Source organism: Lepidothrix coronata, unplaced genomic scaffold (genome assembly GCF_001604755.1).
Source record: "Lepidothrix coronata isolate B3197 unplaced genomic scaffold, Lepidothrix_coronata-1.0 Scaffold61, whole genome shotgun sequence".
Classification (NCBI taxonomy): domain Eukaryota; kingdom Metazoa; phylum Chordata; class Aves; order Passeriformes; family Pipridae; genus Lepidothrix; species Lepidothrix coronata.
In genome coordinates this window covers 1,120,997-1,148,185 of record NW_016690241.1, presented here as the reverse complement: position 1 = coordinate 1,148,185, position 27,189 = coordinate 1,120,997, and the positions used below count along the sequence as shown (strand labels likewise).

Here is a 27,189-nt window from a genome sequence, read left to right as displayed (position 1 = left end):
AATTGAACTCAGAACTTACAGGAATCATCACTCCCTCATCAGCATTATCCAGCAAAACGAAATATTTTAACAACTTTCCTCAGAGGATGCTGGATATTCCATGTCTATGTCTGTATAGATTCACTGAGTGAATACCTCAAGGAAAACACAGACCTCAGGGAGCAAGGCTGACAATTAAAGCAGATCCAAGTAACACTTGGATGAAATGCCACACTTGCAAGAAAACATTCTTTGGTACAATTTTAGATATTTGAAATTTCCAGAATTTTGAAAAAAGACTGAACAACTACTTGAATGCCTAATGGATGACTATGCAGTTTTGGACAGCTCAGATCCTGAATTAATTTCCTTTAGGACAACAAAATCAGAACACTTGCATTTAAATGTGATGTGTTTTGTCAGTGTTACTCATGCATGACACTGGATGTCTTAGGTTATTCCAAGCTTGTTTTGCTCTCAGCAATACTCTCTGAGTGTTCACAGTTAAGACTCTTTCTAATAACTTAAAAGTGATTTCAAAGAGATGGCAAAGATGAGTAACTGAAGTGGAAAAGTAAGTAACTGATAAAGGACAAACCCAATGACCTCTACCATATCTCTTGCCATTTGTTCTTCAATGTGTATTGTAGGATATACACTTATTCTACAGCTGTATTCCACAAGTCTTTTAACAGCAGGAAGAATTCATAAGCCATAACCCCTACTGGCAAATGACAACATTAAGTCATAATAAATAACTGGATTGTCCCAGCCTGTTCAAGATTTGTTTAACAATAGATGGCAGCAGTGTTCCCATAAGAGAGCTTCAGAGGTAGGAAAACAAACCGGAAAAGCATCTTTGACAAAATTGCCAGAAGTCCATGTTTCTTACCGCGGACTTAGAGCAGCAAATCACGTCTATGGCACTAATTACAAAAGAAGAAACTGTCAATGTGTTGTGTCTTAGGTAAAAGTATATGAAGAGAACAGCACACAAGATAATTTTAGTGAAGTTTAAATATAGGAACAAAAGGAGAGCTTATGCTGTTGAAAATATACATCTATAGTCTATAAAGATGCTTTTCAGTACATGAACACACTTCCAAAAGGAGAAAGCATGTCAGCCATTTATGTACTTCTAAAACATGACTGTGTTTTAGTTTCTTGATCTCTTTCATACAGTCAATATGTAAATCCTAAATAATTTTTGCCTTACAATACTTATCACCCACCCCCTTACAATACTTACCACCATCATAGCAAGTGTCATCATAAATGTCACTACCAAGTCATACCTAGCTGAAGTTAACATATCTGAGCAAAGTCAAAGTGTATAAGCCTCCAAAAATATCATTAACATTTCCCAACTGACATTTTCAAAAAAGCTGAAATTTTAGACTGTGGCTCATACACTGCAGTTAATTCATTATTCTCTATTCTTTATCTTTTTTTATCTAGTTCAAACTTCTTCACACCCTTTAGATTTCATAGTAATAAAAAAAGCGACATAGCTTAATTTCAAACACACACGATATATTTCAAGAGTAACATAAAGGAAGCAACATGATCATAGTGTATATCAATCCCCCACACCAAATAAACCAAACTCTCACCGTGATTTCCAGTCAAGAAACACTGCAAAGAAGCTTATTAAAATGTAACTTGAATCTCTAATCCTTTGTAGGGACAAATATTCTCCAGACAGCACCCCCTGGTTCTACTCTCCATAGGAGAAAGCAAATGGATAGACACTGGTGGTCTTCTGTGAATCTGTTCTTTGAAATTCTATTCTTTGGTGATGAAAAAGGGGGAGAATTTATTTATAAAAACCAAATTACTCAAATGAATGTTGTGTGCAACAAGAGGATAACTTTCTGAACCACAATGAATATGTGTCTGTGAGCATGTGCACATGAGTGTTCATCCACTGACTAACTAAATATGTATTGGGAATGAGTAGGTGAAATTAAACAAAATAAACTCATGTTGTGCTAAAGTTATTCCACCTTGTATCCTTTAAATTATGGTATATCAACAACTGGTTATTGTGTTATCAGTTCTACCTCAGTGCAAGATCTGACACTGTTTTGAACTAATACCAACAACCACAGGTGCCAACGAGCACTATTCTATGCTCATCGTTTCCTAACCTGTTGAACACAGCATCTGACATAAATTCCAGTGTATTGCAAAGTAAAAAATTACTTTTTGAATTTAAAAATCTCAGATCTTTTATTCACACTCTTTATTTAGCTATTTTTCAATACAATAGAAAACTACAAAAAAAAGCCCCAATGTACAAAACACAAAATATATTTACAGTAGAACTTGCATTATCCTGATTTAGTTCACAGTAAATCTTTTTCAGTGCATTCAGTAAACAATTCATTTTATGAAAACTTGATCATTCATCTCCACACTCAACAACTACCTTCTAATAAAAAGACTATATTTTGCATCCAAATTTTGACAATGTCTGATGAAGTTTGTCTTTGAATTAGACTTGACAAACACGAGGACTCCAGAACTCTTTAGATATTACAATGTTCAAACAATCTTAAGCCCATTTAATTCATGTAGCCAGATGCATTAACATTAGCTTTCTGTCACTGATTTTTCTTATTTTTATCAAAGCCTTGTTTGTAAGTTCCATGGTTTCATCCCACTTGTTCTTCTCGGGGCTTGTGTATGTCACCAAGTTTTCAGTATACTGCAAGATTAACTTCAAAAACCTATGAGAAATAACACCAAAGAAGAAAAGCTTTTAAAAGGATTTAAAAAGAAAAAAAAAAAAGAAAAATATCTCAATGCCTGATTTAAAACTGCTAATGTCTTCAAATATCCAAATCTTCCTCAAGATGATCAATACATTCAGAGGTTTGTTCTACTTCTGGAAAAGAACCGCTCCCTCACTCTCACAGTAGGATGCAAAGATTTTCAGAACTGCAATTAACACTTCCATAGAAAGAATAGAGTGACAAAATGTGTGACAGAATTTTCCCCAAAGGGCTTCCTTTCTTTTCTCAGTCACGTTTCACAATGTATATGATACCCAACCAGCTATTAATTGACACACAAAAAGAAAAATCACCAACATCTTAAATACAGCATTTATGTATTCTTATTTGAGTGTATGATTGTTTCCTATCTATACTAAGGGGGAGTCTAATAAAAATTAAAAATGTGAATAACCGGACCATATATTTTCAGCTGAGTTATTTTAGTTCTTAAGTGAACATTGTCTGAGGTATAATTATGACTAATGATAGAAAATCTCTACAGGACTTGTATTACAGACCAGAAAGGAATATGTACAATTCCTATTTTCATAAAGTAAGTTTAGATACTCACTTTAGATACTGCTGATAATCAAAAGGATTCTTCTTACAAACAGCATGAACACTGACTACTTCCACAGTAATCAATATTAAGATGAGTCGCAACACTGGAGACAAAAATTTAATGCTAGAAATAAAAAAACCAAAATAAAATAAACAAACTAAAACCAAATTAAAAAAAATCACTAACATAGAAGAATTCTTCAGACTTTTGCACCAATCCTAAATAGCTGGATATTGCAGAGTGGGGGGAAAAAAAAAAAGGACTATGAAATGTCCTTCAGCAAAAAGTGCAAGTCCCAGAACAAGAAATGAAGACTATAAATGATGAAACCTTCGAAAGAGGAAAAAAGTGAAATTCATAAAGTTAAGATTCCAAAGAAAAACTCATGGGTACCCCTTATGCCATAGATAATAAAGCAGATTTCAACTGATTTACAAAATGTATAATCGGTTTCAGTTTAAGCTGTTTCTTAAAAATTAGGGTTAACATTTTTAGGAACATAACCTGGTCAATAATACAAAATCTACAGTTTTCCCAGTTTTTAAAGTAGATTCATAAAACCCAAGAAAGCACTTAGGAATAGGAACAAAACTTAATGAAATATTAAACAATCTACATATAGACATATCTATATATAAAGATGCTGATTCAGGTATAATTATAGAAAGCAGCAAACTAAAGTAGATAAAGTCTTCAAATCAGTTAAACCTACTGCATTCAGATAAATCTTGAATGGCATTTATATGTTTAATAAACAGGAAAAGCTAGCATCTACAAAAATACAATCTATCATTTAAATGATACTTAATTTGAAAGCTTGTAATTTACAGTGAAGTAATCTAGCAATGCTAAAAAGTACCCACTGAATTATTCTCCAGTTTGAGATTTTCTTTTTAGTTCAACATTGCTGCTCAACAGAAATCCAGTTTGACACTTAACTCTGAAATGGTTAATGAGAACATGCAAACACTGTTGACTTTAACCTTCTAAGACAACCCACTGAAAGCCAGCAACAGTAGAGTGCAGCCACTCTCTCTCAGCCTAAGTAAAGGAAAACCATCAGCCAACCTGTTCAACATCCGTAGATAGTTATGCCTCTGACGAGAACGTAGAGTCTTGTTCACCCACTGTGTGTATCTCACCTCAGCGCCGGCAATAACTTGTTCGGACACTTGATGGCACTGCGTGCTTATTTTGCGGAGTATCACCACTATTTCCAGAACCGGTCGAGGAGAATAAAGCGTGCAAATACGTGTATCGCAAAGTTCAGTCAACAGCCTCCAAAACAGGAAGGGATTTTTAATGTCAATCTTTCGTTAGCTGGATTTAACATGAGATACATTTCATATTCAGTGTGGTTTGACTCATAATGTTTTAACTCAGAAAACCTGGAAACAAACTGCCCTTACCTCAAGACTGAAAAAAAGCAAGGATCTGTGTAGCAGGGGTAGTGATTGCGTTCTTTATCACTTTACTGAATATAAATGCAAAACTGCTGGTGATGAATATGTTTCCCATTTCAGATCAAAGAAACAAAACCACAATAAATGGAACTGCCTGCCTGAAATGATATTCTGAACACATCAAATCACAGCAGGGTTGTGGTTGAAGCCTCCCACCACAGTTCAACTCATAATGAATTAACATTCACCATAATAAAACTCACTGAAACAAATGGTATTAATTAGTACTTCCGTTAGTGTGTGGTCCTTCTTCTGGGCAAAACAAGCAGTAGACTTAACATTTTGTAAAATGCAGGTGGTGAGACAATTTTTTTAATCAACACCACACAGATCATGCTTTGTTAAATCACACAAATACGTTCCTGCTGTCCTATTCTAATCTACTACCCTGATGTGTCACACATCACTTCAAACACTGTTTTTACAGAAGTGTTTGCTAATCTCCCTCATGCTCAAATCACCTCTGAAACAGCAACACATCAATGACCAAAAGTGATAAAGGCAGAAAACTCCAAAATAAAGTTTATTACTTTAGTAATTAGGCTTCTTTTTCATAAATGAGAAAATTGAAGATTGGTGGGTGGGAAAAAGCAAGCCCACACATTATGTAAGTAAAGCAACAGGTAAAATCCTCTTTGCACTATCCTGCTCATGCCTAATGGGTTTGATTAGGAGTGTTTTGTTCCAACATACTCATGCAGTCATGGGAGTCTTAAGGCTCCCTTAAGAGTGGAAATCAAAAGTCAAATTGTTTTGAACATTATTGCAAGTAGACATAATTGGAACTAACATACCTCCAAGTCTGACACCATGTATTACAACATATCTTCTATTTCTGAATCTTGATATTAAAGCATGTAAAAACATAATTATTTAGTAGTGTATGACCATTTTGAATGCCACACACAGCTGTGACATCAAATACATTAAAAGAATTTCTGATGCAATTTTAGCACACAAAACAGATTAAAACCAACCTAATCTAGTCAGTACATAAGCATTTTAATTATTTTGCTTTCCCAGCCTGAAAGAAAAATAGTTATTTTTTCATGTTAATTTCAAAGTAAAATCTCTACTGTAATTCCCAAATCTACAATGTCCCATCTTAATTTTCAAGATGATGCTCAGCTGCGATTCTAAGATTTTCAGATTAAATCAGCAACAACAATAGAAAAGTGCATACAACATTTCAAGCATTGCTCTGAAAACAGGGAAGTGAGTAACTCAGGTTTGAGACATGTATGTAGAAGCTGAGAGCAGGAACCAGGAGGCAAACTCACCTCTCTGTTAGGACACTATTGATTGGATCATCTGAACTACAGCAGTTCTGGGGCATATATTGCACCAACTGAGATGTAATTTCAGATATCATCAAAATTAAAGTACTAGCTTCAGCGTTTTCTTCCAAACTTAAAAAAAGAAAACAATTAACATTTGAGATGATAAAAGTGTAGTACTTATTATTTCTCAAATAGCATAGATCAAGATGTAGATTTTTTTTTATAGCAGTGTATTTAATTCTCACTCTCTGATATTACGGTTCTTTTCCCTCCATTTTATAAGCATGATTTTATTTCTCCAACTAAATACAACCTTTTCTCAGTCTCAGCAATCTTCAGAACCCCTCTTAATCCTCCCTTCATCAAAATCCTGCAAAATACTGAATATGTGATAGATGCATTGTATTTTCATTTCTCAGCTCTAAACAAGTACAATTTCCTCCAGTGATATTATTAATGACTTCCTCCTTTTCAAATAACAAGAGAACGTTACACTCTTTTTCTAACTAATATCTTATATAAAGTCTTCCCTTATTTTGGTTACCAAGTCCTTTTCAAAATAAGGCATTATTTTCTGTTTTACATTTGGTGACCATTTCTTCAGAAACGAATATGGAGCCACTAACACCTCTGTGTTTCAGGTATCTTCTCACTCCCTTCAAATTAGCACATTGTTTATAGCTTTTACAGTACTTGTACTGATGTGCACAGCACAGATTAAGCTAAAGAGAACAAAGGGATCTTCTCACAACCCCTCTGGCATCTACAATCTTTCTAGTAAAATATATGGAGAGACATTTCACGATCTCAAACCCCATTCTTCATAACTATTTTGAGAACTATCTTATATAGCATATATATACCCTTTAATTGTTTGAACTTGTTCCTCAGACACTGTTGGCAATCTGGACCATAAGTGAATGCTCTTCATACATTCTAGCACCTTAAAAACACACAACAAAAATGTTTTGTAAAGTGTAGCCTTTGACAGACAGGCCAATGCATTTCACTTTGCTTAGTGGCAATTTTAGAAAAAAAACTAAGTAATCATAATTGTGTAAGCCAACTTCAATTGTTAAGGTCTATGTTAGGGCAGAAAGTCTTGATCACACTTCCATGCTAAAACATTATCTGAATAAACTAGTTTACTATTCTTTCTACATTTCTTTTAATGGAAAAAGTTAACTAACATGACTTTTATAACACACTGTTTGAACACTGTGGAAAAGTAAAAGTACTAAGTATGTCTACTGTACACCCAAATCAAGAGAGGAACATCCTAAAACAGTTCATTAAACTGACTGGCAGAAAACTACCATCACAATGGAAAGCAGATTTTGCTACAACGACAGAATCTTAGTCAGCTAGTTTTCATGCAATAAAAACCTTAGCAATAGCCTAATCCAAAATTCCTGGAGACATGACCAACCAGTGGTTCTGACATAAGAAAGCATAAGAAAATTAAAAAAACTACAGAACAGCAAACATTCAGGTAAGAATAAACCTATTCAGTGATCTAGAACACGTACACAGTATCAATTGCATCAATAGGAGTGTGCATAGTTATATCTCATTTTAGCAACTGTAATTTCCTTTAATTTTAAAAGATGTAGCAAAAAACAATTAAAAAATATGTAAGATTTTAACTGGTTTTAGGACAAACAAAGCACGAAGAAAACAATTAGACTAATTTTAATGATTCACATTTTAAAGACTGAAATGATTTCATAGATGTGGACACCTACCTGTTTCTTGAGACGGGAAATTGGATGAAATCGAGATTGGTAGCAACTTGCACAGTTCATCAGTGGTTTTATGACCGTGTGTTCCTGATTTACAAAATCACAGACAACACACAATAATCATACACAGACCTAGACTTATACCTCATTTTATGCAAGCCACCTATAGCACTGATGTCAGTAAAGACTTCCGAATACGTGAGGGCTGAAAGAAATAATCAGCACAGTGAGTGGTTAAAGCTTAATTTCACACATTTTACCTATGAAACCTGACAGCAGCTGACAGAAAAGCAACCAAGTATTCTCATAATGCAGCAGCATGCAATACTTCTTGAGAAACTAAAAAGAGCTGCAACTAATGAATGAAAGCTTTATCTCACGGGTTGCTGTATGGTATTGAAAGAAGTAATCCCAAATATAAACAGGAAACTGGGGAGAGCAAATGCAATAATCACTAACGTTGACAAACACATTGCTAGACAAAAAGTGTTTACAAATTCACAGTATAAGTATGGATACAAACAACATTAGCAAGCCACCATTATTTACAGTGTCTTGGAAAAAGAAAATCTCAGTAACTACATACCTCAATGGGTGAGCTACAGCAGTTGTGCATACCTTTTGGATAATTCAGCAGATAAACAGGCTAGGTATCAATACAATTTTACAAAATTAAGTGGAATCACTATAATTTATGGATTAACCACGTGAATAAGGACTGGTTAAGCCAACAAATTAAGGCACAGGAAGAAAGGGTAATCTTTTGGAAAACTTTCTGTACTTATTTCACTACAAAACTAGGCAAAAACATATTTTCACAATTTTTTACTTGGATGAATACTTCATTTCCACAAAAAGCAGCTCTCAAGAAAGATTCAGTCAAACTCTCTAAAAACATATTTGGTATCCAAAGTAACCAAAAAAAAAATCTTCTGAGAACATAATACTAATCCCTACCTTAAGAGAAAACATATTCTCATCTGAGAATCTGCAGAGAAGAGTAATTGCAAATGCAACTATCTGATTAGCTACTTCTCTGGGAAATGCTTCCAGATTGATTTCTCCATGGCTTAAACGATCTCTTACACGTGGACCCTCCTGGTGGTTCAAGAAATCCCAAAGAAATTCCTGTGGAAACATACATCAAGTGTACAGAATTCTATTCTGTGTGTATGCACATAGAATTGAATATATTCAGTGTACAGAATATCCCTGACAGACAGGTATGTGATCATGTCTGTAGGAAGAGGGCTTTCAGATATTCAGAAAAAAAACAATGCAAACTATACTTGTAACAAAAAAAAAAGTGCAACTCATCCATCTTGGTGGCTTCTGAGGAAATTCAAAACTAACATACATGCTGAATTCGGAGAGCTAACAACAGACTTCTGTCGTGGTTTGGAACCTAGCCAGGTTCCAAACACCCACGAAAATTGCTAAGAGCTAGGAGAGGTCACACAGGCAAGACAGATTCAATGTGAGGATAGCACTAAAATTTATTACTAACAGGATAGGAGCTAAAGAGTGAGAGATAAAACAGATTTAAACACACTTTTCAACCACCCCTCCTTCCTTCCACATTCTCCCTCCTCCTCCTGCATCAGTGCAGGAAGAGAAGTCCACCTAAACCTATAAGGCAACAGGTCTTCCAAGTCAGCTGCACTTGTGAGTTACCCTTAGATGGGCTGCAGCGGACAGCCTGCTCCACCAAGGTCTTTCTCCATGGGCTACAGGGGCTAAAGCTCTGAGTCATTCCCCTGTCCCGTGGGTCCCTCCCATGGGAAATAGTCTTTGGTGGACTTCACCCACATGGATCCACCCCCTCCTTGGGCCACAGGTCTTGGGATGCAGGAGTCTCTATACCCTGATGGTTTTTTCATAGAATGCAGCCCTTGATGCAGAATACTGTACCGGCGTGAGTTCCCCACAGGGGTCAGTAGTCCTACTCAGAAGACACTGCTCCAGAGTGGGCTTCCCTCTCCACGGGCCATGGATCTTCCGAAGGACCCCACTACCCCTGGGCCTCCCACGAGGGTAGCAGTCCTCCATTTTCATGCATCCACTTGTTCCATCATGGGCTCAGCTGCAATGTGGCAGGGCCATCTCTGGCCCATCCCAGCTCAGCTGGGGGTGGAGGGGCAGTGCCCGCTGGCGGGGCAGGCCAGGGCTGGCCCGGTGCGGTTCCAGAGCTGTGCCTGCCCCGGGGCAGCTGCTGCGCATCCTCAGGCCATGGCTGCCACTCCAGCTTGGCCTGGCTCTGCTCCAGCACTGCACCTGCCCTGGGCCGAGGCCACGGGGCCTGGGCCTGGAGGCTTCCCTCTGCCACCCCCCGGCTCCAATTTCTTCTGCGCAACAACCCTTTTTCTTAAATATGTTATCACAGAGGCACAACAATTGTCTCTCCCTTGGCCAAACAGCAGGAAGTCCTTCCTGTAGCCAGCTATCATTGGATCCACGGGGGGGGGAGGGTGGTGGGGGGGGAAAACTTCTAGCAGCTTCTAACAGAAATCATCCCATGTAGCTCCCCCTCTCCCCCGCTGAGAAACACCAGCCACAGAAAACCACGAGAACTTTGTGCCCCAAGCCCTCCACACCCCACTGCCTCTGGCAACAGGACAGTAACCTCAGATCTCTAAAGATCTCTAAATTCAACACCCCTAGTTTTCCAGTTCACGATCTGTTTGGGTGGTGAGATGCAGAATGTGCTTTGCAGGTTTGAGCCACATTTTTGTGCCATTTGCCCAGATAGTAGAAGATGTGTCCCAGAAGCAATTAGAAATAAGTTTGAAATTTTCCTGTATGAGGCATCAGTTCTTCTTCTGCTCCATTCAGCTGAACTTCAGAAGTCTAAAGAAAAGTATCTCCGAGACATCTATATTTCAGAAGGAAAGGTAGTCCTATATCCTAACCCAATATAGCTTGTGAGATGGTACCTTGCATCCTTCCCAATGAAAAATGCTAACAAGCTTCTGGTTCTAAGGTGCTATACAAGCTATATGTAATAAATAAATGTTAGGCATGGTCATAAAGACATTACTAAACTAAAAAAAAACAAAACAAATGAAAACAAGAAAAAACCCCAAACAATCAAACCACAGAAAACTTTCAAAATACTTGCCATGGCAGGCTCTTCAAGAATTACAGGTAGCTGGTTGACTTCATCATTATCCAAATGCTTTGCTAGCATCTAGAAGAAAAGTAATTTGAACAGAAACTTACTATATTATTGAAAGCCAAATAATCAAAGAAGAAACATAACTAAAGTAATTAGTTTTCCTAATTTTATGCAATTCCTTCTGCCACTCTAGAATCAAGGTCCCTAATTACTACTGACAATTTGAGATAACTCAAACAACTTGTAAAATTGAGGATTTCTGCTTGCAATATTTATTTGTATTTATTTTGAATAACTGAATCTAGGAAAAATGACAGAATGTTTCTTTCTGTGGAGTGACGAATTTCAAGCTAAAAACATTTAGAAGAAAATATTCTGTTTATTACAATGTGTATTAATTTTGATATTTTCTGGAGGATTAAAAATTTAAAATGTTTACTGTCCATCATTTTTTATGTCGAAAAAAAGCTAGAAATAATGTCTTATCCAACACAAGAAAGTGCACTCAAGACTCTAGTAATGGGAAACATGTATGTGCTTAAATTCTGACGTTGATATATATTAAATTAAAAAATAAATAAATCACAGTACCTCATCGAAAGTGGTATAGAAAGCAGAAGACTAGAACAAAAGACAATATTATTTTATTTTCAAACAAAATCAAATAACTAGACATGTATATCAAACTTTAATTTATTCATTTGCATGAGATACCAGAGGTGCATGAATAGCAAAAAAAAGCCCCCTTACAAATGAAGGGAGTTTTGGATTTTGTGCTGAGTTTTTTTACAATAAATATATCATGGCTTACTTTCCACCCTAAACTACTGTTTCTGAACACTAACCTTCAGTTCTTTTTACTGGCAGACATTTAAAAAAAATTAAAGACATTCGTGAATCTCAACTGGAAATTTGTAAACAATTTTCCATAATTGACTGAAATTTTTTTTTGGTAAATCTGTAAATGTTTATAGACACTATTCTTCAAGAATAACTATTTTGCAAATATTGTAAGCACTAAATCATAATTGACTTTAGACAGAAATTTTACCTCAGCTGTTAGCAAACGATTTGGACATTTATTAGTTGTAGTGAAGAGCAATCTAAGTCCAACTTCCAGCTGAGGAAGTAAGAGAATCACACTGTCAGCATACCTGAAAAATTAACAGAGATATCCAGGTTTTTCTCCATTCAGCCATTTCAGACTTAAAGTCTCAGGCCAAACGACCTGGACCAAAATTCTCTTGTAATGCACTTTGTAAACAAACAATAAATGACTACCTGTGCCAAACATAAACTGATCACTGAATACAAGCTCAGAGGCTAGAATAACTTACTGAAAGGTGAAGCATGGGGAGAAAAACAAAACAATACACTTTTTTTAAAAATTCAAAATCTTAATATGTGGAGATTGATTTTGCTTGCTTTGTAAGTCTCTCCTTTGTTGCTACATCTCCAACAGTTCTCTTTAGGGTTCAAAATATTGTTTAAAACCTTATTTGGCACAAAACAAAGTCATAAATTGAGAAACTTTCTGAGGGATCACCATAACAATGCCTAATGATATGTTGGCCTAAGTTAAGTAACAGACTTAGTAAAAAGCTTTGGAATCTGTGAATGCAGATTATAAATATAGAATATATTATTCTATATAGAATAAATTCTATTAAAAAATAATTTAAAAAATTTGACTTACCTGCTTTGCTTGAAAGCTGTTAAAGCAGCGATCCAAAATGGTAACATTGTTTTTAATACGAAACTGGACAGTTTTACAAGCTCTTCAGCTATGGAAAGTGTTTCATTATTGAGATCTACAAGTTAACAAAACAACATTGAAAAACTACATATAATCTCCAGTTTAGTAATGCATTCTTAATATTTCACTGAAAATATAATACTATTTCAACATTTGTAAAGGGAGATTTAAAGTTATCCAATTTATTTTAACTTTGCAGGTACAACAGTAGCCATATTTAGGATCAGAATTTGAGTATATAAGATTGCATTTGTGGTGATAATATAAAATTACAGAGTAAAAACAGTTAAAAAGTCATGTTTGCTTTTTATTGAGATTGAAACACTACACAGCAACTGGACCTAGATTCTGTGGAGTTGTTTTCCACCTACTTCAAATACTTTTAAAAAGTGTAATATAAATTAATCATTTCTATTCACTCAAAATCAGTACAGCAGCACGAATATTTGAACATGAGCACATTGTTTCTACTTTATTAATTTTGTGTTGACATGTAGCATAGAAAATTAACACTTCACACTTCAATGCTACCATGTAATGAAACTCATATATATGCATTCACATTATAAATGTCTTTTCCAAAAGAAAGATTAAAATGGTAAGTGAGACTTGATTGCACTTAGCATTTTTTCAAAGCAAATCAACAGCTATAGCATTTATACTACAACATTATTGGGATGTTATCAGTTGGATTTGGTTCCCAAAAGCCCTGTCTCAGTTCCATGGATGGATGTTCCAGTGGCAAACAGATTATATAGCACAAATCGACCATGATCACCACTGACACCAAGACTTCCCATATGCTGCTGTTGCCTTAAAAATAGTAGGAATAAACAAAATAAGGTCTGAAGACAGGGAGATGAGACAGTTTTAATCTGACTTCAAGTGCTTCCCTGAGAAAAGCATTAGTATACTGAAGATGTGTCATCATCCTTTACTGTGTTTCAGCACTATCTTCCCTGTAAGACTGAGGGCACTCCTGCTGGGACCTTTGCAGCTGGAACCCATTGTTTCTGGAAGAAGTTAGATTTTGTAAAGGCAAACTAGACGACCGTTAGATGAAATCAACTCTCATAATCAAAAAATGGAGAATACAGTTGAAGTCTTTTAGAAGCAGTCATGTTTCATGTTTCAACGTATTACAATTATTTTAGAACACAGTATTTTTTGATTAAATAGTCAGTGCAACTGCCTACCTATTAAAAAGCTGTCCTACAATCATGACTGATTCATCTAATGACAGTATATACGGGTATCTTAGTTAAGATTTAATCTTGGAACTCTAGAAGATGCATTATTTTCAACAGCGCTTTTGGACAATCAAACAATAGCAAATATAAGATAATAAAAAACTTGCTAATATTTAAATACTTGCCTGGAAATACATCAAGCTCCTCTAAGCTAACGAAGATCACATAAGGTCGATGTAGTAAAATGCATTTATTTTGCAGAAGATAAGTCTGCAACAACTGACCCAACCCTGCAGTTAAAAAAAGCAGCATAGCACAATATCTAGGGAGAATAACATAATATATTAGAAAAGCTTATACAAAGAAATCTTCTGTAAAGATCAACATTTCTGAGTTAGGAATAAAGGGTTTTTTTCACTCTTTCAAAGAACACCCAAAACCTACACTCCCCACGTGAGCAGGGGCACTTAATAACTAATTACGTTCACAAGCATGAAAAAAAATTAAAGACTAGAATCAGGAAAAAAGCATTGCTGTATTCTCTATTGGCTGCTGTTGCTCCTCCTTCTACCCTATTCCTGTGTCTTTTGTTCCAAGTTATTCCTCACTGCCCTGACAGAATTTCAAAAAAAAAGTTAAGTTTTCTTACTTAACAGTACAAAAAACACTGGTCCTAATAATGGCTGAAGTATTCGACAGAAATCCATTTCCAGAGAAGAAACAGCAGCAGGGGAAATCTGTCAGAATACTGACAGAGGCCTTTGGACAATTTATTTTTTTTTCCCCATGAGAGAAGTAAGTTTTACCATCCACTTTTCAAGAACTCACAAGTTTGACTGTTAAGAAAATGAGATTTTTTTTGGTAACTTACTTGGCAGGAATTTCTTGTGGGGATGCAAATCCATGCCACAAAACATTACGAAGATTCAGACCATATGGAGAGCCAATGAATATCCTCAGTACATTCATCTAATTAATAAACAAAATAATTACTGCATGAAGAAATATATTATTTATTTATTTATTATCTTTCTTAATTTTATTGTCTTTCCCTAACAGAAAACTTCAGAAGTTATTGAGAAACTATAATATCTACTTTCAACATGACTGGCCACAGCTTGTCACAGTGACAGAAACTCACTATTTGCAATTCCCAGCATTCTCTGAAAGGAAATTGTTCATCTTATTTGTACAGGCTATAGAATATAATATGGGACAAACAAAACTAGTTATTGGACATTCCAAGCAGTTATGACAGGTAAAAAAATGAGATAAAGTATAGCTCTTACTTCTTGTAGTATAAGTCCACATAATTTAATGCAAATTAGCATAAAATATAGAATTTGCATTCAAAGTTGTATTCCCAGATCACTATCAAACAAAATGGGAAACTCACGTTTATTTTTCAATTGTAAGAATTTAAGTATTCCATACGCCATCCAAATTCAAGAAATAGTTTTTGTTACACTACTAGACTGGCTAACAACACAGGCTTCTGCAGTTCACACCCAATATTTTGTTCTAAGAAAGAATGTGCTCTTGTAAGACTGCATGTGGAAGATCCACCTACTCTGTTTACACAAGAGTGCAAATATCATCAAATTTTTGTGGATTTGTGTTTTTTTTCAAATTAGTTTCCTCTATTTTGAAAAATTCTGATATGGTAAATGTTATAAAGCATGTTACTACATTGGTGGTCAAGAGTAACACAGCTTATCAGAAACAGCCAGTGCATGATGTGAATTTTCAAATGGTGCAACTCAGAATGAGGCAGATGAACTCTGCTCATCACCTGCCAGGAATGTGAAATTTTACATATGTAGGTTTTTCATACAGAAAGGGAAATAAGAACTTATGATCTTGCCTTTAAAACTCTTTCTTTTACAATATTAATTTTTTCTTTGAATCATATAACCCCCAGACGGTAACATGTATAAAATGAAAATAAATCTACGATATACAGAATTTGCAACCTCTTCTTCAGTACAAGTAAAGGCTACGCTTGGACACCTGCCATTTGGCCAGAAGAAAACAGCTCAATATTTATTACTTATTTCAAAAGTGTGCACTTACTACAGCTTGTCCAAAGATAACTGCTAGCTGCTTAGATGCAAGCAAGTCTCTTAGAAGGAAAGGGCAATCGTTACCCTTAAGTAAATATACCTATTAAAAAAAAAAAAGCAAAACAGATAACATAAATAATTATTGCATTTGTATTTCAAACATATAACTTGACTATTTCACCCAGTAACCATTTTCATTATTGTAAAAACATCATCATCATTGGTCTACTCTGGCCTCCAATCAGGAGGTCTGGAGACACACCATCTGTAACGCTGCTGCTTCCTTTGAGAACGCGCACAGGATCACTCTCGAGGAGAAAAGACAACATAGAAAGAATCATGTCTTGTCGACACCACCTAAGGAGTTTTTCTGCTGTGCCTTTTGCAACCGGACCTGTCTATCTCGCACTGGCCTTTTTAGCCACCAGCGTGCTTGCAGCAAATGTGGGTAGAGCCCTTCCCAAATCTTCGTTCGCAAACCCTGGCCATGATGATGATGACGACGATGATTGTAAAAACACTGATCAAACAAACACAGCAAGTCCTTAAAAAGGTTTTAAATTCTGTAATTTCATGACAAATTAAAATTTAGGCAACATATCAGAAAGGAGTGAATATCCTTCTTAATGTTTCCATAGTTAGGCTTTTCACAGTGTCTGTACATGTACTGCTCTTCTCTTCCAAAAAAACCCCAAACCACAAAAAAACAGTAAAGCACAACAAGAACATAATTATGGGAATAAACTCTACCAAGGACACGATATTTCATTCTTACCCTAGAAATCTACAGGGTCTGTCAGTATTAAAGGGAGGAGACTTGTGGTTTGTCTTCTGATTCAGGCCATTCCTTAAACTAAGTTTTATCCTTGTTGGGCAATCTCAGCATCTCTATTTTCAGCTGCTATCATGCCTTCTGTTCTTTGTATTCTCCCTGACAGTTTTTTCCAATTTTTGGTAATTTTTTGTTACTTTAAATTTACCAAGCCCCCTTCTTGGGCAAATTTGTCTGTGAGTTAGTCCATCGTTCTTTCTCTGTCATTTCCTTCTCCAGAGCTCCTCATAGATATTTAACAAACAGCTATTTTAACTTATCTGTGCCTAATATAGCCCAGCAGCAAACACTCTTTGAATAGCCATTGCTCCCTTCTCCCCAGGAAAAAAGTTATTTAGCAGGCCATTTTTCCACCTGCATGCCACTCCTCAGAGAAGTTACTACACCATCAGATCTTTTGTGGAAGCTACGTTGCTCCCTGTTTCAGTTAAATAAATCAAAGTAGAAAAGACCTATTGATTAATCAAACTCTTTTCTTTTTTAATTAAATTGGTTAACAACAGCACTCATACAAGCAATGCTACCAGCACAGGTGAAGAAGCCCCAGATGATGCTTCCCCAGCACAACTGGACGCAGAAAAGAACCTCTGTCTGACTCAAAATGCACCTGCACTATTAGTGTACTACTAGAGTACAGGCTAATTTCACTTTTTCAATATACAACTAAATCCAAGAGCTCATTCCCATCTTATAAGAAGCCAAATCTGTAATAGACTCCACATCTTGGCACTTACATCACCCAAGGCTCGCTCCAAGCATGACGTTAGTTTCATTAAGCCAAGAGCAACTTCTGTAGTTTGTGTATATTGTAAAACATCAAACACTTCAAGAAATACCTGTATGATTGGGGAGAGGAAGAATGTTGTGTTAAATATTCAGAAGGAAAAATCAAAATTTTAAAAAGCACAGAGAAACCTAAATATTCTTCCAAGATAGTTGCTATACAAATGTAGAAAGAAAACTGTGCCAAGGAGATAAAAATATAGATGCCTGGAGAGAAATTTCCCTAGAGCACCTCTTGATACGTAGTGCCCTACATATATAAAAATTATCCACAATAACTTTATAAGGTAAAGCTAGGCACAGATTATTAGAAAAACAAAATCCTACGATCTTATGTTAGAACAGGCCCAAAGCACTTCATGTTCTCTAATATAAAATATAATTACAAAGTCAGGGAAACTACAAGCAACCACATAACAGAGACAGACAATTAGTCACAAATTCTAAACATTTTGGTTCATGGATATCTCTTTTTTGTTCTTACATTAAACTTCCACAAAGGATTCGTGTGCCAAAATACAAATTGTTAACAGAAATTTCTATACCTCTGTGCAGTTTGTCCAGTGCAACCACGATGCATACTGAATTACGAATTGCTCCTTGGTCAGAGATTTGAAGTGCACATTAACAGACTCACATACAGGTCCTAATGATCGTATGCTTTTGATATAATCCACACTTTGATCTTAAATTGAAAAAGAGAAGGTGATTAGTGTACCAATCTTCCCAAAGGTCCAATATTTTAAAACTCATAAGGAATAAAACCTGCTAGAGCTTGTGTACATACTTAGCACAGAGAATTTTATCCAGACTTTTCTAGCACAATTAATACACTACAGTTTACTGTCTAAAACACAGATATTGAAAAGTAAAACTGCAGTGCAAAATCAGGTAAGATTGAGCATCTTCTCCAAATAAAACAAAACAAAACAAAACCAACCAACCAAAATTAAAAAAAACAACAAAGCCTAAACACAAGAAAATATGGAAGTAAATAGAATCGTTAATGTTCTGCTTTTGTTGAAATGGGAAGAATCTACTAAAATTTCTACAGAAATTCCACATAATCGAGTTGGAAGCTAGTGCAGGCTCAGCAGGCTCAGTCCAGTTGCACCACTTACACCCTTTAAAGAATGCAGATGGATATGGTACCTTACAGAGTGGTATCACTGATTCTTTTTGGTGGTACACTTTTTATTGGAAAAAAAATTCTTGTCATTTACTGAGAGATAGTCCTAGAGGCAGAAACATGTATCACTTTAACTACCTCTGGAAATTAATAACAGAGCTTGCATGATGCAATTTGGTAAATTAAAATTCAGTGAGTTCATCAGGGCATAAATGTTTTCTTTGGTTAAAAAACAACTATAAACTATTCTACATACAGAGGAGAAACCAAATGGTACTTCTGAACAAGCTAGAGTTGGGGAAACAAAACCAGAAGCAACAGTAGGAATACTGATGGCCCCTGAGTGTTTTAAGTTTACTGCAAAAGGAATATAAAGAACACAGAAGGCGGCAATTATGAGGTTGGAAAGAAGCAGGACTGAACCCTTATGTTACAGGCACATTAAACTGGGAACCAAGATGAAGGCAAAGTAGCAGCTACAGATTACACAAACCTTAGGAGCCAGCAAAAGCCAAATACCAAATGTGGATGAAAAATTTAAAGCTCTTTGTAGATATTAACTGTACATACATACTCTAAATCAGTAGCAAAGCTAATGCTGTACTGTAGCAAAATGTTGTAACTCAGCTAGAATTGCTATCATACTGTGTGGTACTGAAATTCTGCATCAGTCTTAAATGTATCATCACTACTACAGCAGGTAAACACCAACCTGATTCAAGGTAACACACATGCTCTGTAACAGCTTGCCAACACACTTCACCATTTCCAGATAAAATATTGTTAATATCATATGTGTCTTTCTTCTCAAATCCAAGTTTGCAAATTGCATAATGCACAGGCTGAGAAAGACAAGTAGTGACCGAGTCTGACAACGCCATCTAGAACAAACACACACAAACAAAAATAATTCTTGTATCAAGAAAGCACGAGACAAAGAAAATTATTAAAACATACCCATCAGCACAGATAGACAGTAATACAGCATCTGTAACACCTAACAAGCTGTTAAGGTTTGCAATACAAGTTTCATTATGCATATGATGAAAGGAACTCTCGACCAGAAACACCCTGGGAAAACTGAGGGGTAGAACTGCTCTATTTTCATAGTGCCAGGATGATTTCAGAGTGGCTATCTACTGAACTGATAACAAGATAGACTGAAGCAAAAGATCCCAGTTTATATATAAATGTTCTGTCTAATCTCTGAGCTTGCAGAGAAACTGATGCTACTTCAAGTACAATCAAGAGCTCCAGTCCTTACAACCAGCAAAATCCTTGGAGGGGGGTAGGGGAGGAACATGTGAATTCCTCCCCATTGTAGCAATGTTAGCTACAATCTAAGCATTAATGTTATTTCCATGTTAATCGATATAGAAAGACAAACTAATTCAGAAGCACACTTTCAACTAAAAAATTTGCAAGACTATAACGCCCCATGCTAAAAATGAAGAAAATGCTTCTGATTTAGTAAAGAAAACCCCCAAAAAGTCATGCTTTCTCATTAATGAAACAGACAAGAAATTGTTTGAAAATGAAGTACCACAACAAATAAAAAAAATTGCATTAAATTAAAAACATTTTTTTCTCTTTAATTAGGTGGCAGAATAGACCCTCATGATATGTAATTCCTGTATTCATGTCTTCAAGGAGAGATGAGATATTTATATGGGTATTGGCACGGAGCAAGGGTAACAGTTCCTATCGGGAATCCGTGTTAGCTGCCACCACGAGTACCTCTCTTCTATTAAAAATAATTAAATAAATAATCTGAAACGTCGATAAAATATCATTCAGACCTTCACCTTGTCCTTCCCTCCCCCCTCCGTTTCACTGTCAGGGACAAGAGGCCAGAGCAAATCCTGCACTAACGCAGCCACCCTTTATTATTATTATTTATCTAAAACAGGCCGGGCGTGGGTCAGGGCTGTGATCTTTTGAGGGAGAGGTCATCAAGCCCCACGCTTCCACTGGCAGAAGCTGGGCAGGGCTGCCTCCTCCTCTCTCCTCCCCGCCGCGCCGCCTTCCGGCCGCAGCATTGCCCGAGGCCCAGAAGGGCCCGGCCGCAGCCCTGAGGGCGGCGGCCACCCCAGCCCCGAGCCCCCGATCCCGCTGCCGGAGCCGCCCCCGCCATGGCGCCGCTACCTCCGGTACCTCCGTTACCGCCGGCCCCGCCCGCGCTGCGTCACGCCCGGGCCGCGCGGGAAGGGCCCCGGGGCCGCTCCGCACCCGGCTGCCTGCACGGCGGGGGAAGCCACGGATAAGCGCTCCGAGGGGATGAAGCCCGCCGCCCCCACGGAGGGAGGAAAGCGGCGCCAGGGCTTGGCCGATAAAGACACAGTGAGCGGCCGGCAGGGCGAGAGGAAGTGCCGGGGGTTGAGCTGCCGGGGCTGGCGGCCCCTGGGCAGGGAGTGGTGCGAGGGCAGCGGGCACGATGCGATGCCCGGCTGAGGCGGGGACGCCGGTCCGGGCCTGCAGCGCTTCAGTTGGGAGGGAAAGATGTCCTTCGGAAGGGCGGTACAGTGCGTGGGAGAACGTGGGGCTCGGTGTGAGGTTAAAAGTTGTCTGTGATCTTGTGAAAAGTTGTAGGATGACTGTTCCCGCTTGACTGGCGTCTGGCTTGGGGTAGCTCGTCCCCTTTCTGCTTGGCCAGGTGTCATGTTCACACCTGCCTTGCAGCTGGCGTGCTGGCTGAGGCACTGGGAGGCCCAGCTGTTTCGAAGGTAAAGGGAAGGAAAGGGTGGTCCTCCCTTTGGTGGTGCAGTCTTTCCAACCTGAGGGCACAACTTTTAACGTAGAGCAGCACCCCTTTTGAAGAAATAAACAAGAACTGTTTCTTGTTTCTTTTAACAGCTATTTTTTTAAACAGGCTTAGTAACAACATTTCTTTCAAATAGCAAAAGGTTTTTTCTCTCAGCATACTTATTTTCACATGTCCAAGGTTAAGCCAATGTAGTAGTAGGCCAGTAATATAAGGACAGGCTTTTGTTGGTCAAGTAATCAAAAGTAAAGTCAGTTCTTGAATTTTAGAGACATTTTTTCACAGAGCTGCAAATATTATATAGAAATGTAATTGCAACGTTGTGCTAAAACTTGAAATCATAGTGTTTGTACTGTGGTATACAGAAGTAGGTTTATTGACTAGCTGTTTGTTTAGAGAAATCAATAAGGTTTTTGGTTGCCTCATTAGTAAATGGCTTTTTACAAATGATTATGAAAACTTCTGTCACTAATAATAGCAGGTAAACTTTTAAGTAGGAGCATTATTAGAAGTCATGTGCTATAGACATGAGTTTTCTTCCATCTGTAATCGAAGTGGCTGAAAATCTTGTGACTCAAGCTGAACTGTGTTAGCAAAGAATTGCTGTTTGGGTTGTGACCTTTTTCACAGGTTCTTTTCTACTCACATGAATTGGAGTGTTCATTTGAGCAGCTCAGCTGGAAGACTTTGGTGGTTTTTCTTCTGTTAGGAGACCTATGACAAGCATGTCAGGGTGGTAGTCATTTGAGACCTGAGTTTGCAGTTAGAATGTAGTGTCTACAGCCTAAGTACAAATGTGTTTGCTCCATACATTTTTAGAGTAAGTGCTATTCAGAGTTTGCAGTGTTGGTGTGGTATCAACAAACACCTGCAGGCAATTAGGACTAAGGATGCAAAAATCACTAGTTTTAAGGAACTAGAGGAGACATGTAAGTAGTGTCCACAGCGTTGACAAGGCTAACGTGTAAGTGATTTCATAGAGAAGAAACTGCATTTCTTCCCTTATTCTTAAACTCCTTGGACTGAAAGATTCGTGAGCCCCTGAGTAGCACATCTCTTCAAATAATTCCCTTTACACTTTCATATTATCCACAAGTGTATGATTTTTTCCCCCATATTCTTAATGTAAGCCTTGTTTTGTGATGTTAATTCACCTTTGAGCTGTCTTCTGCCCTTCTGGGAAGGAACTGATGATTTACTCTTGTCTAAGTTCTAGTTGTAGTCAAGAAGTGGAGCAAGAGACTGAAGAGTTGGCAAAATGTGAAAGTGGTTCATGAGGAGGTAGCTGGTATGGAAGACCATTGCCTGTAGCATTTGTTAGGGTCTCTTTGGTTCCTTGTGCTTTTCTGTCTCTGTCTTATTATCATTTTACAGTTCTGTTTTAAGCCAGCCCTGGAGGACAGCAGGTGACATCTTTTATCTGCAACATCAGAGTTGCTGTTTGCATTCATAGAGGGACAAATTTTGTTTTGCTTGTTGAAGAGATAATACACAACTGAATGGGGAGAAAACTGGATCTTCAGAAATCTGCATTTAAGTTTCAAGCAAAATTACAATAATTTGCAGACTGGAGCTTATTTTTTCCTTTTTTTTTTTTTCCCTGTTTTTTTTTCTTTTAAGAGCAAATTATGTCATCAATACATAAGCCATTAGTTTAGTAATTTCACAAGGAATGAGGATAAATAAAATCAAGTAGTGAATGAACCAAGTACATATTTTGGGTGTTGTGTAGGCTGTTTGAATTAAAAGCTTGAACTTGTGGTTAACAGTCTTGGATGGACCTGTTAATAGCTATGTATTTTTACTTGGAAAATGGAGTGGATTCAGGCTACTAATATAGTGTGTCTGATTGACTGAGTTTAAATGCAAACTTCAGTTGCATTTTGTTGGAAAAGAAGTCAAAAGGGAACGGAAGTCAACCACCTTTTTTTTAGTCAAAGCAGTAGTAGTGTTAAAAGAGCCAGAAGATACCCAGTTTCTAGCTTTCTGTGGGTTTTTTGTTAACATATTCCTAGACTAATTGTTGGGGTTTTTTTCCCCTCTTAACTGTACACCATAAAGTATTATTTAAAGACTGTTAAATTTGAAAATATTGACATGTGATGTGGACTTTCTGATTATTTTGCTCAGATGAAAGGAAAAAAGACGCGATCTCTTTCTGAAGATTCAAGTGGGGCTCCAGTGGAAGAACAGCCAAAGACAAAAAGCACTAACACATACAGACTGGAGTCACGTAATAAATTTCGGGATTGTTTAGTAAGAGACAAAGCTCAACAAATACTAACGGTACAGTATTTTTTAAATTAATTGTCTGATTTTATTGCAAAAGTAGCTTGTCTTGCAAAGGTACTTATGGAACAAGGTAAATTGCATGAACTTAAGCATATGCATAAATCTCTACAGTCTTTGAGTTTTGCCACAGAAATACATTTGTGAATATGCTCTGTTTTGGCAAAGTGCAGAAGGGCCTCTGCAAGGTCGCTGCCGAGCTTGTTAGGTGCTGTTTACGTGGAGCTGAATCTTCTTAAACGCTTGCCTTTTTTGAAATCAAATTGAGCTACAGCCCAGTTCAAAGTACCCTGATCTGCAAAATATCCAGTTAGCCAAAGATCATGACCTCAAGTTTGTGGAATTCTATTAGTTCTGCTAATATCACATGACCTGCCTAAAATATACGTGGTGTTCTTAATCATCAGACTGCTACATACAAAAATTAAGCAAAAATGAAAGAAAACAATCTGTGGAGATAATACGTAGCTGTTAGTGATACTTTGAATAGTTATAACCAGCTCTTTTTAATTTTGCTGTCTGGAAGACATGCCTTTGATATTTGGAACTGGTATTTGTAGCCCTCTTTTCCTGTGAACTGAGCCCAAATGATAGAAAAGAATACACTCCTCATTGTTAAATTGAGATTGGCTGGACAATTGGCTGGACACACACCAAATGTGTGTCCCTTTCAAAAAAACAGATAAAACATTTTAGCGTGAAAGTAGCGCATCCTTTGCTGTTTGGGAGTATCATCTATATTGACTATTCTACTCATTAGTTCTTCTCATGTTCTTGTAATGAAAATGACTGTAAAAGGTTTTTTTGCAAAAGGCTACCAGGATGAAAACTAAGATCTTTCGAAATTGTTTTTGATAGGGTAGACTTCAACAAGCCAACTACGATGGAGTTTCTAGTCCCTCCTTGTGTGCTTCAATCTCAGAAGAAATATTAAAGGCTGTGAAGGAATTTGGCTTTGACCGTTATAAATATGTGGTATCAGTGCTAATTGTGGAAAAGACAGATCAGGCAATGATTGTAAGCGAACATTATTCATAATACATTTTGCAAATTGAAAACAATAAGGTGCAAACAGATTAGTGAAGTGGTCCAAGTCAATTTTTTTCTCCCAAGGAATATGTTTATTCCAGCCATCAGTTCACAGAGTTTAGGTTTGAAAACAGTTTTGTTGAAAAGCTGAGAGCCCAGTAAATGGTCACAAGACTGGACTAAGCTGGAGGTGGAGGAGTGGGGGATGTGACTTCTTAGTTCGATATGTTCCCAAAACTAATGTCTGTTCACATAGTCATGTTCTACTGCTTTTTAAGGGGTGCTTTTAACAGTATGCTAAAGTGCAACAAGTGAACACAAGAGAGAATTGGAGGTTGGTGTAGAGATTTTTGGATCTATCGGTGGGAGCTCTACTGTGAAGCAAGAACATGTATTTAACATCGAATAGGAATTGTTAATTTTCACTCAACTTTTGCATTGTTGTTACTAGTTGTAACTCTCATAACACGATTAGATTAGCATTTAGATAATGCTGTGTGTTCTTTAAAAAATAAATAGTAAACCTGTGCTGTATATATATTCACAAATAGCTTTTTCTCTTTTTTCCCTTTAGGTTGCCAGCAGATGCCTCTGGGATGTTCAAAGAGACAATTGGGTTTCAGCTAAATGTGAAACTGAAACATTTATTGCGCTGGCTTTGGTAATGGCTTGTTATTACGACTAATACTTTGAAAGCCACAGATGGATTCGTGCATCACAGTACATGGTACATTTGCAAGTTTTCAGAGCATCATTATTTCAGTATTCATTTTTATCCTATTGCTGTTGGCACATTTAAACTGACATACAGTTGAGATAATTTTATTCTTTTTTTTTCTGTTAAGAAAAAAAACCAACCCCCCCAAAAAAAAACTTTGGAACATATGTACATGAGTACATATGGGTTTCATCTGTTTAATGCTCTGCTGTGGAAGTGAAAGCAGCTGGTGTTAAGGGCAAACATTGGAAAATTTTGAATGTTGCTTGTCTGTTGTGTGCCTAGGACTGTTAACGAATGTTTATATGAAATTGCAGGTATCAGTTTTCTTAAAAGCATGTTATTTGTAAAAAAAGACAGTATTCATTTTTTACCTAGTTTATCTATGATCAAATGCCAGTCTGCCTGGAAACTTTTGCAGTCCTAGAAACTTGTGCAAATTTCCAGTCTTGCCTTGAATGAAGTGAAAGTTTAGTCAGTAGGTTGCCCAGGCCTTAAGCTTGGGTCTCGGGTTCAGGTTGGTGGACAGGTACTGCACTTCAGTCTAGGGGCTTGCAGTGGCACTGACGATGAGCTAAGTAACGAGGGTAACTGGCCCATAATAACTGGCAAGGGCAGCAGTGATTGTATTTTGATAAATAAGGCACAGGCAAATCTGTGAAGCGTGTAGACATCAGTTTTTGGACCTGCCGTGTATGGAAATCGAGGGTTGGTGCCTCCTCCATGTCAGTTGTATCGCTGGGAGCTGAGAACAAACGCGGACGGGGCGGCCGTGCTCTTCTCACCTGCCGCTTGGCCCAGCTTGGGTCTGAGCGCGTTTGGAGCCGCCGCGAGGGGCGGTGAGCGGCCCGGGGTGGACGCCCACCCGCGGTGCGGGGGAGCCAGTGTGCGGGGGCGGCGCCGGGCCGGGGCGCGGCCGTGCGCTTTTGTTCGCCGGCGTGGGGGCCGTGCGCGCCCACGGGGCCCGGCTGCGCGCGGGCAGGCGGGTGCGCGCGCCGCCCCGGCCCCCGCGCTGGGGGGACGAGGGTCTTTCCCGGTGGCGAGGAGGGAGGGCTGTGCTTCACCTCTGGCGAGAGCAGGACCGGGAGCGGGGCGCGGCGCTGCCCCGCGCGCAGCCGCCTCGGCACGACCGCGCAGCGGCGGGGAACGGCCGCCCGCGCCCGCCCTCCCTCCTCGCAGGGGCGAGCGCGCTCGTGGCGGCTCCTCCGAGTGCGCCCCCCGCCCCCCGTACCCCCCTCCTGCGGGGGCTGATGGTTCACAAACGTAGCTCGTCCCCGGCTGACGTTCCCGGAGACGGGAGCCTGGCGGCGGAGCGGAGCAGCCCGGCCCTCCTGGGTGCCAGCTCCCGCGCTCAGCGCTGACCACCCCCCCGGGGCGATGCTGCCCCTCCGCCCCGCGCTGCTGCCCAAGCGCTACCGCGGTGGCTCGGCTTCGCGCTCGCGGCCGGGCCGCGCGGCCGCCCGAGCGGCGGCGGCAGGAGCAGGAGGAGGAGGGCGTGGCGGCGGCAGCAGCAGCGGCGGCGGCGGCGGGTGCCCGGCGACGGTCCCGCGCGGCGGCGCCGGTCCGGTCCGGGTGCCGGTCCGGCGGCGCGGGCCGGGGTCGCCGCGGGCTGCCCGGAGGGGGGCGGAGCAGGAGCCGCCGCGTCCGTGCGCGCGCTGGCCGGTAGGGGCCGCTGTCGCCCCCCGCAGGGCGCGGGGGGGCGGGGCCGGCGGGCGCGG

At 38.7% G+C, this 27,189-nt stretch overlaps 2 protein-coding genes across 7 annotated transcripts; one reads left to right on the top strand and one right to left on the bottom strand.

Moving 5' to 3' along the window:
- Nucleotides 1-2,192: 2,192 nt before the first annotated feature.
- On the bottom strand, nucleotides 2,193-20,862 carry ERMARD (ER membrane associated RNA degradation). 4 transcript variants are annotated; one of them, XM_017817480.1, is made up of 18 exons: nucleotides 20,820-20,862; nucleotides 19,387-19,555; nucleotides 18,091-18,230; nucleotides 17,497-17,598; nucleotides 15,941-16,030; nucleotides 14,739-14,836; nucleotides 14,053-14,189; nucleotides 12,618-12,732; nucleotides 11,973-12,075; nucleotides 11,513-11,542; nucleotides 10,925-10,993; nucleotides 8,764-8,934; nucleotides 7,810-7,893; nucleotides 6,928-7,007; nucleotides 6,065-6,193; nucleotides 4,390-4,599; nucleotides 3,331-3,444; nucleotides 2,193-2,711 (listed from the first exon to the last, which is right to left on the bottom strand). In XM_017817480.1, the coding sequence occupies exons 2-18, from the start codon at nucleotides 19,553-19,555 to the stop codon at nucleotides 2,552-2,554; spliced, it is 2,001 nt and encodes a 666-aa protein (XP_017672969.1). In that variant the 5' UTR covers nucleotides 20,820-20,862; the 3' UTR covers nucleotides 2,193-2,551. The 4 variants fall into 4 exon arrangements, with proteins under 4 accessions (XP_017672969.1, XP_017672971.1, XP_017672970.1 ...); XM_017817482.1 differs by having other exon boundaries at nucleotides 20,829-20,862; XM_017817481.1 differs by lacking the exon at nucleotides 20,820-20,862 and adding an exon at nucleotides 20,480-20,712.
- A 3-nt stretch (nucleotides 20,863-20,865) lies between these two features.
- On the top strand, nucleotides 20,866-25,826 carry TCTE3 (t-complex-associated-testis-expressed 3). 3 transcript variants are annotated; one of them, XM_017817493.1, is made up of 5 exons: nucleotides 20,900-21,014; nucleotides 21,258-21,397; nucleotides 23,566-23,721; nucleotides 24,583-24,741; nucleotides 25,328-25,826. In XM_017817493.1, exons 3-5 carry the CDS (start codon nucleotides 23,566-23,568, stop codon nucleotides 25,436-25,438), a joined length of 426 nt encoding a protein of 141 aa, XP_017672982.1. In that variant the 5' UTR covers nucleotides 20,900-21,014; nucleotides 21,258-21,397; the 3' UTR covers nucleotides 25,439-25,826. The 3 variants fall into 3 exon arrangements, with proteins under 3 accessions (XP_017672980.1, XP_017672982.1, XP_017672981.1); XM_017817491.1 differs by lacking the exon at nucleotides 21,258-21,397 and having other exon boundaries at nucleotides 20,866-21,014; XM_017817492.1 differs by lacking the exons at nucleotides 20,900-21,014; nucleotides 21,258-21,397 and adding an exon at nucleotides 21,079-21,191.
- Nucleotides 25,827-27,189: the final 1,363 nt, after the last annotated feature.

Coding starts and splice junctions, on each gene's coding strand:
- TCTE3 (XM_017817491.1), top strand. CDS start 20,952: ATGAAGCCCGCCGCCCCCACGGAGGGAGGAAAGCGGCGCCAGGGCTTG. Junction 21,015..23,565: donor GCTTGGCCGATAAAGACACA/GTGAGCGGCCGG, acceptor TATTTTGCTCAG/ATGAAAGGAAAAAAGACGCG. Junction 23,722..24,582: donor AAGCTCAACAAATACTAACG/GTACAGTATTTT, acceptor TGTTTTTGATAG/GGTAGACTTCAACAAGCCAA.
- ERMARD (XM_017817480.1), bottom strand. CDS start 19,555: ATGGCGTTGTCAGACTCGGTCACTACTTGTCTTTCTCAGCCTGTGCAT. Junction 3,445..4,389: donor TATCTACGGATGTTGAACAG/GTTGGCTGATGG, acceptor TTTTATTTCTAG/CATTAAATTTTTGTCTCCAG. Junction 2,712..3,330: donor GATTATCAGCAGTATCTAAA/GTGAGTATCTAA, acceptor TATTTCTCATAG/GTTTTTGAAGTTAATCTTGC.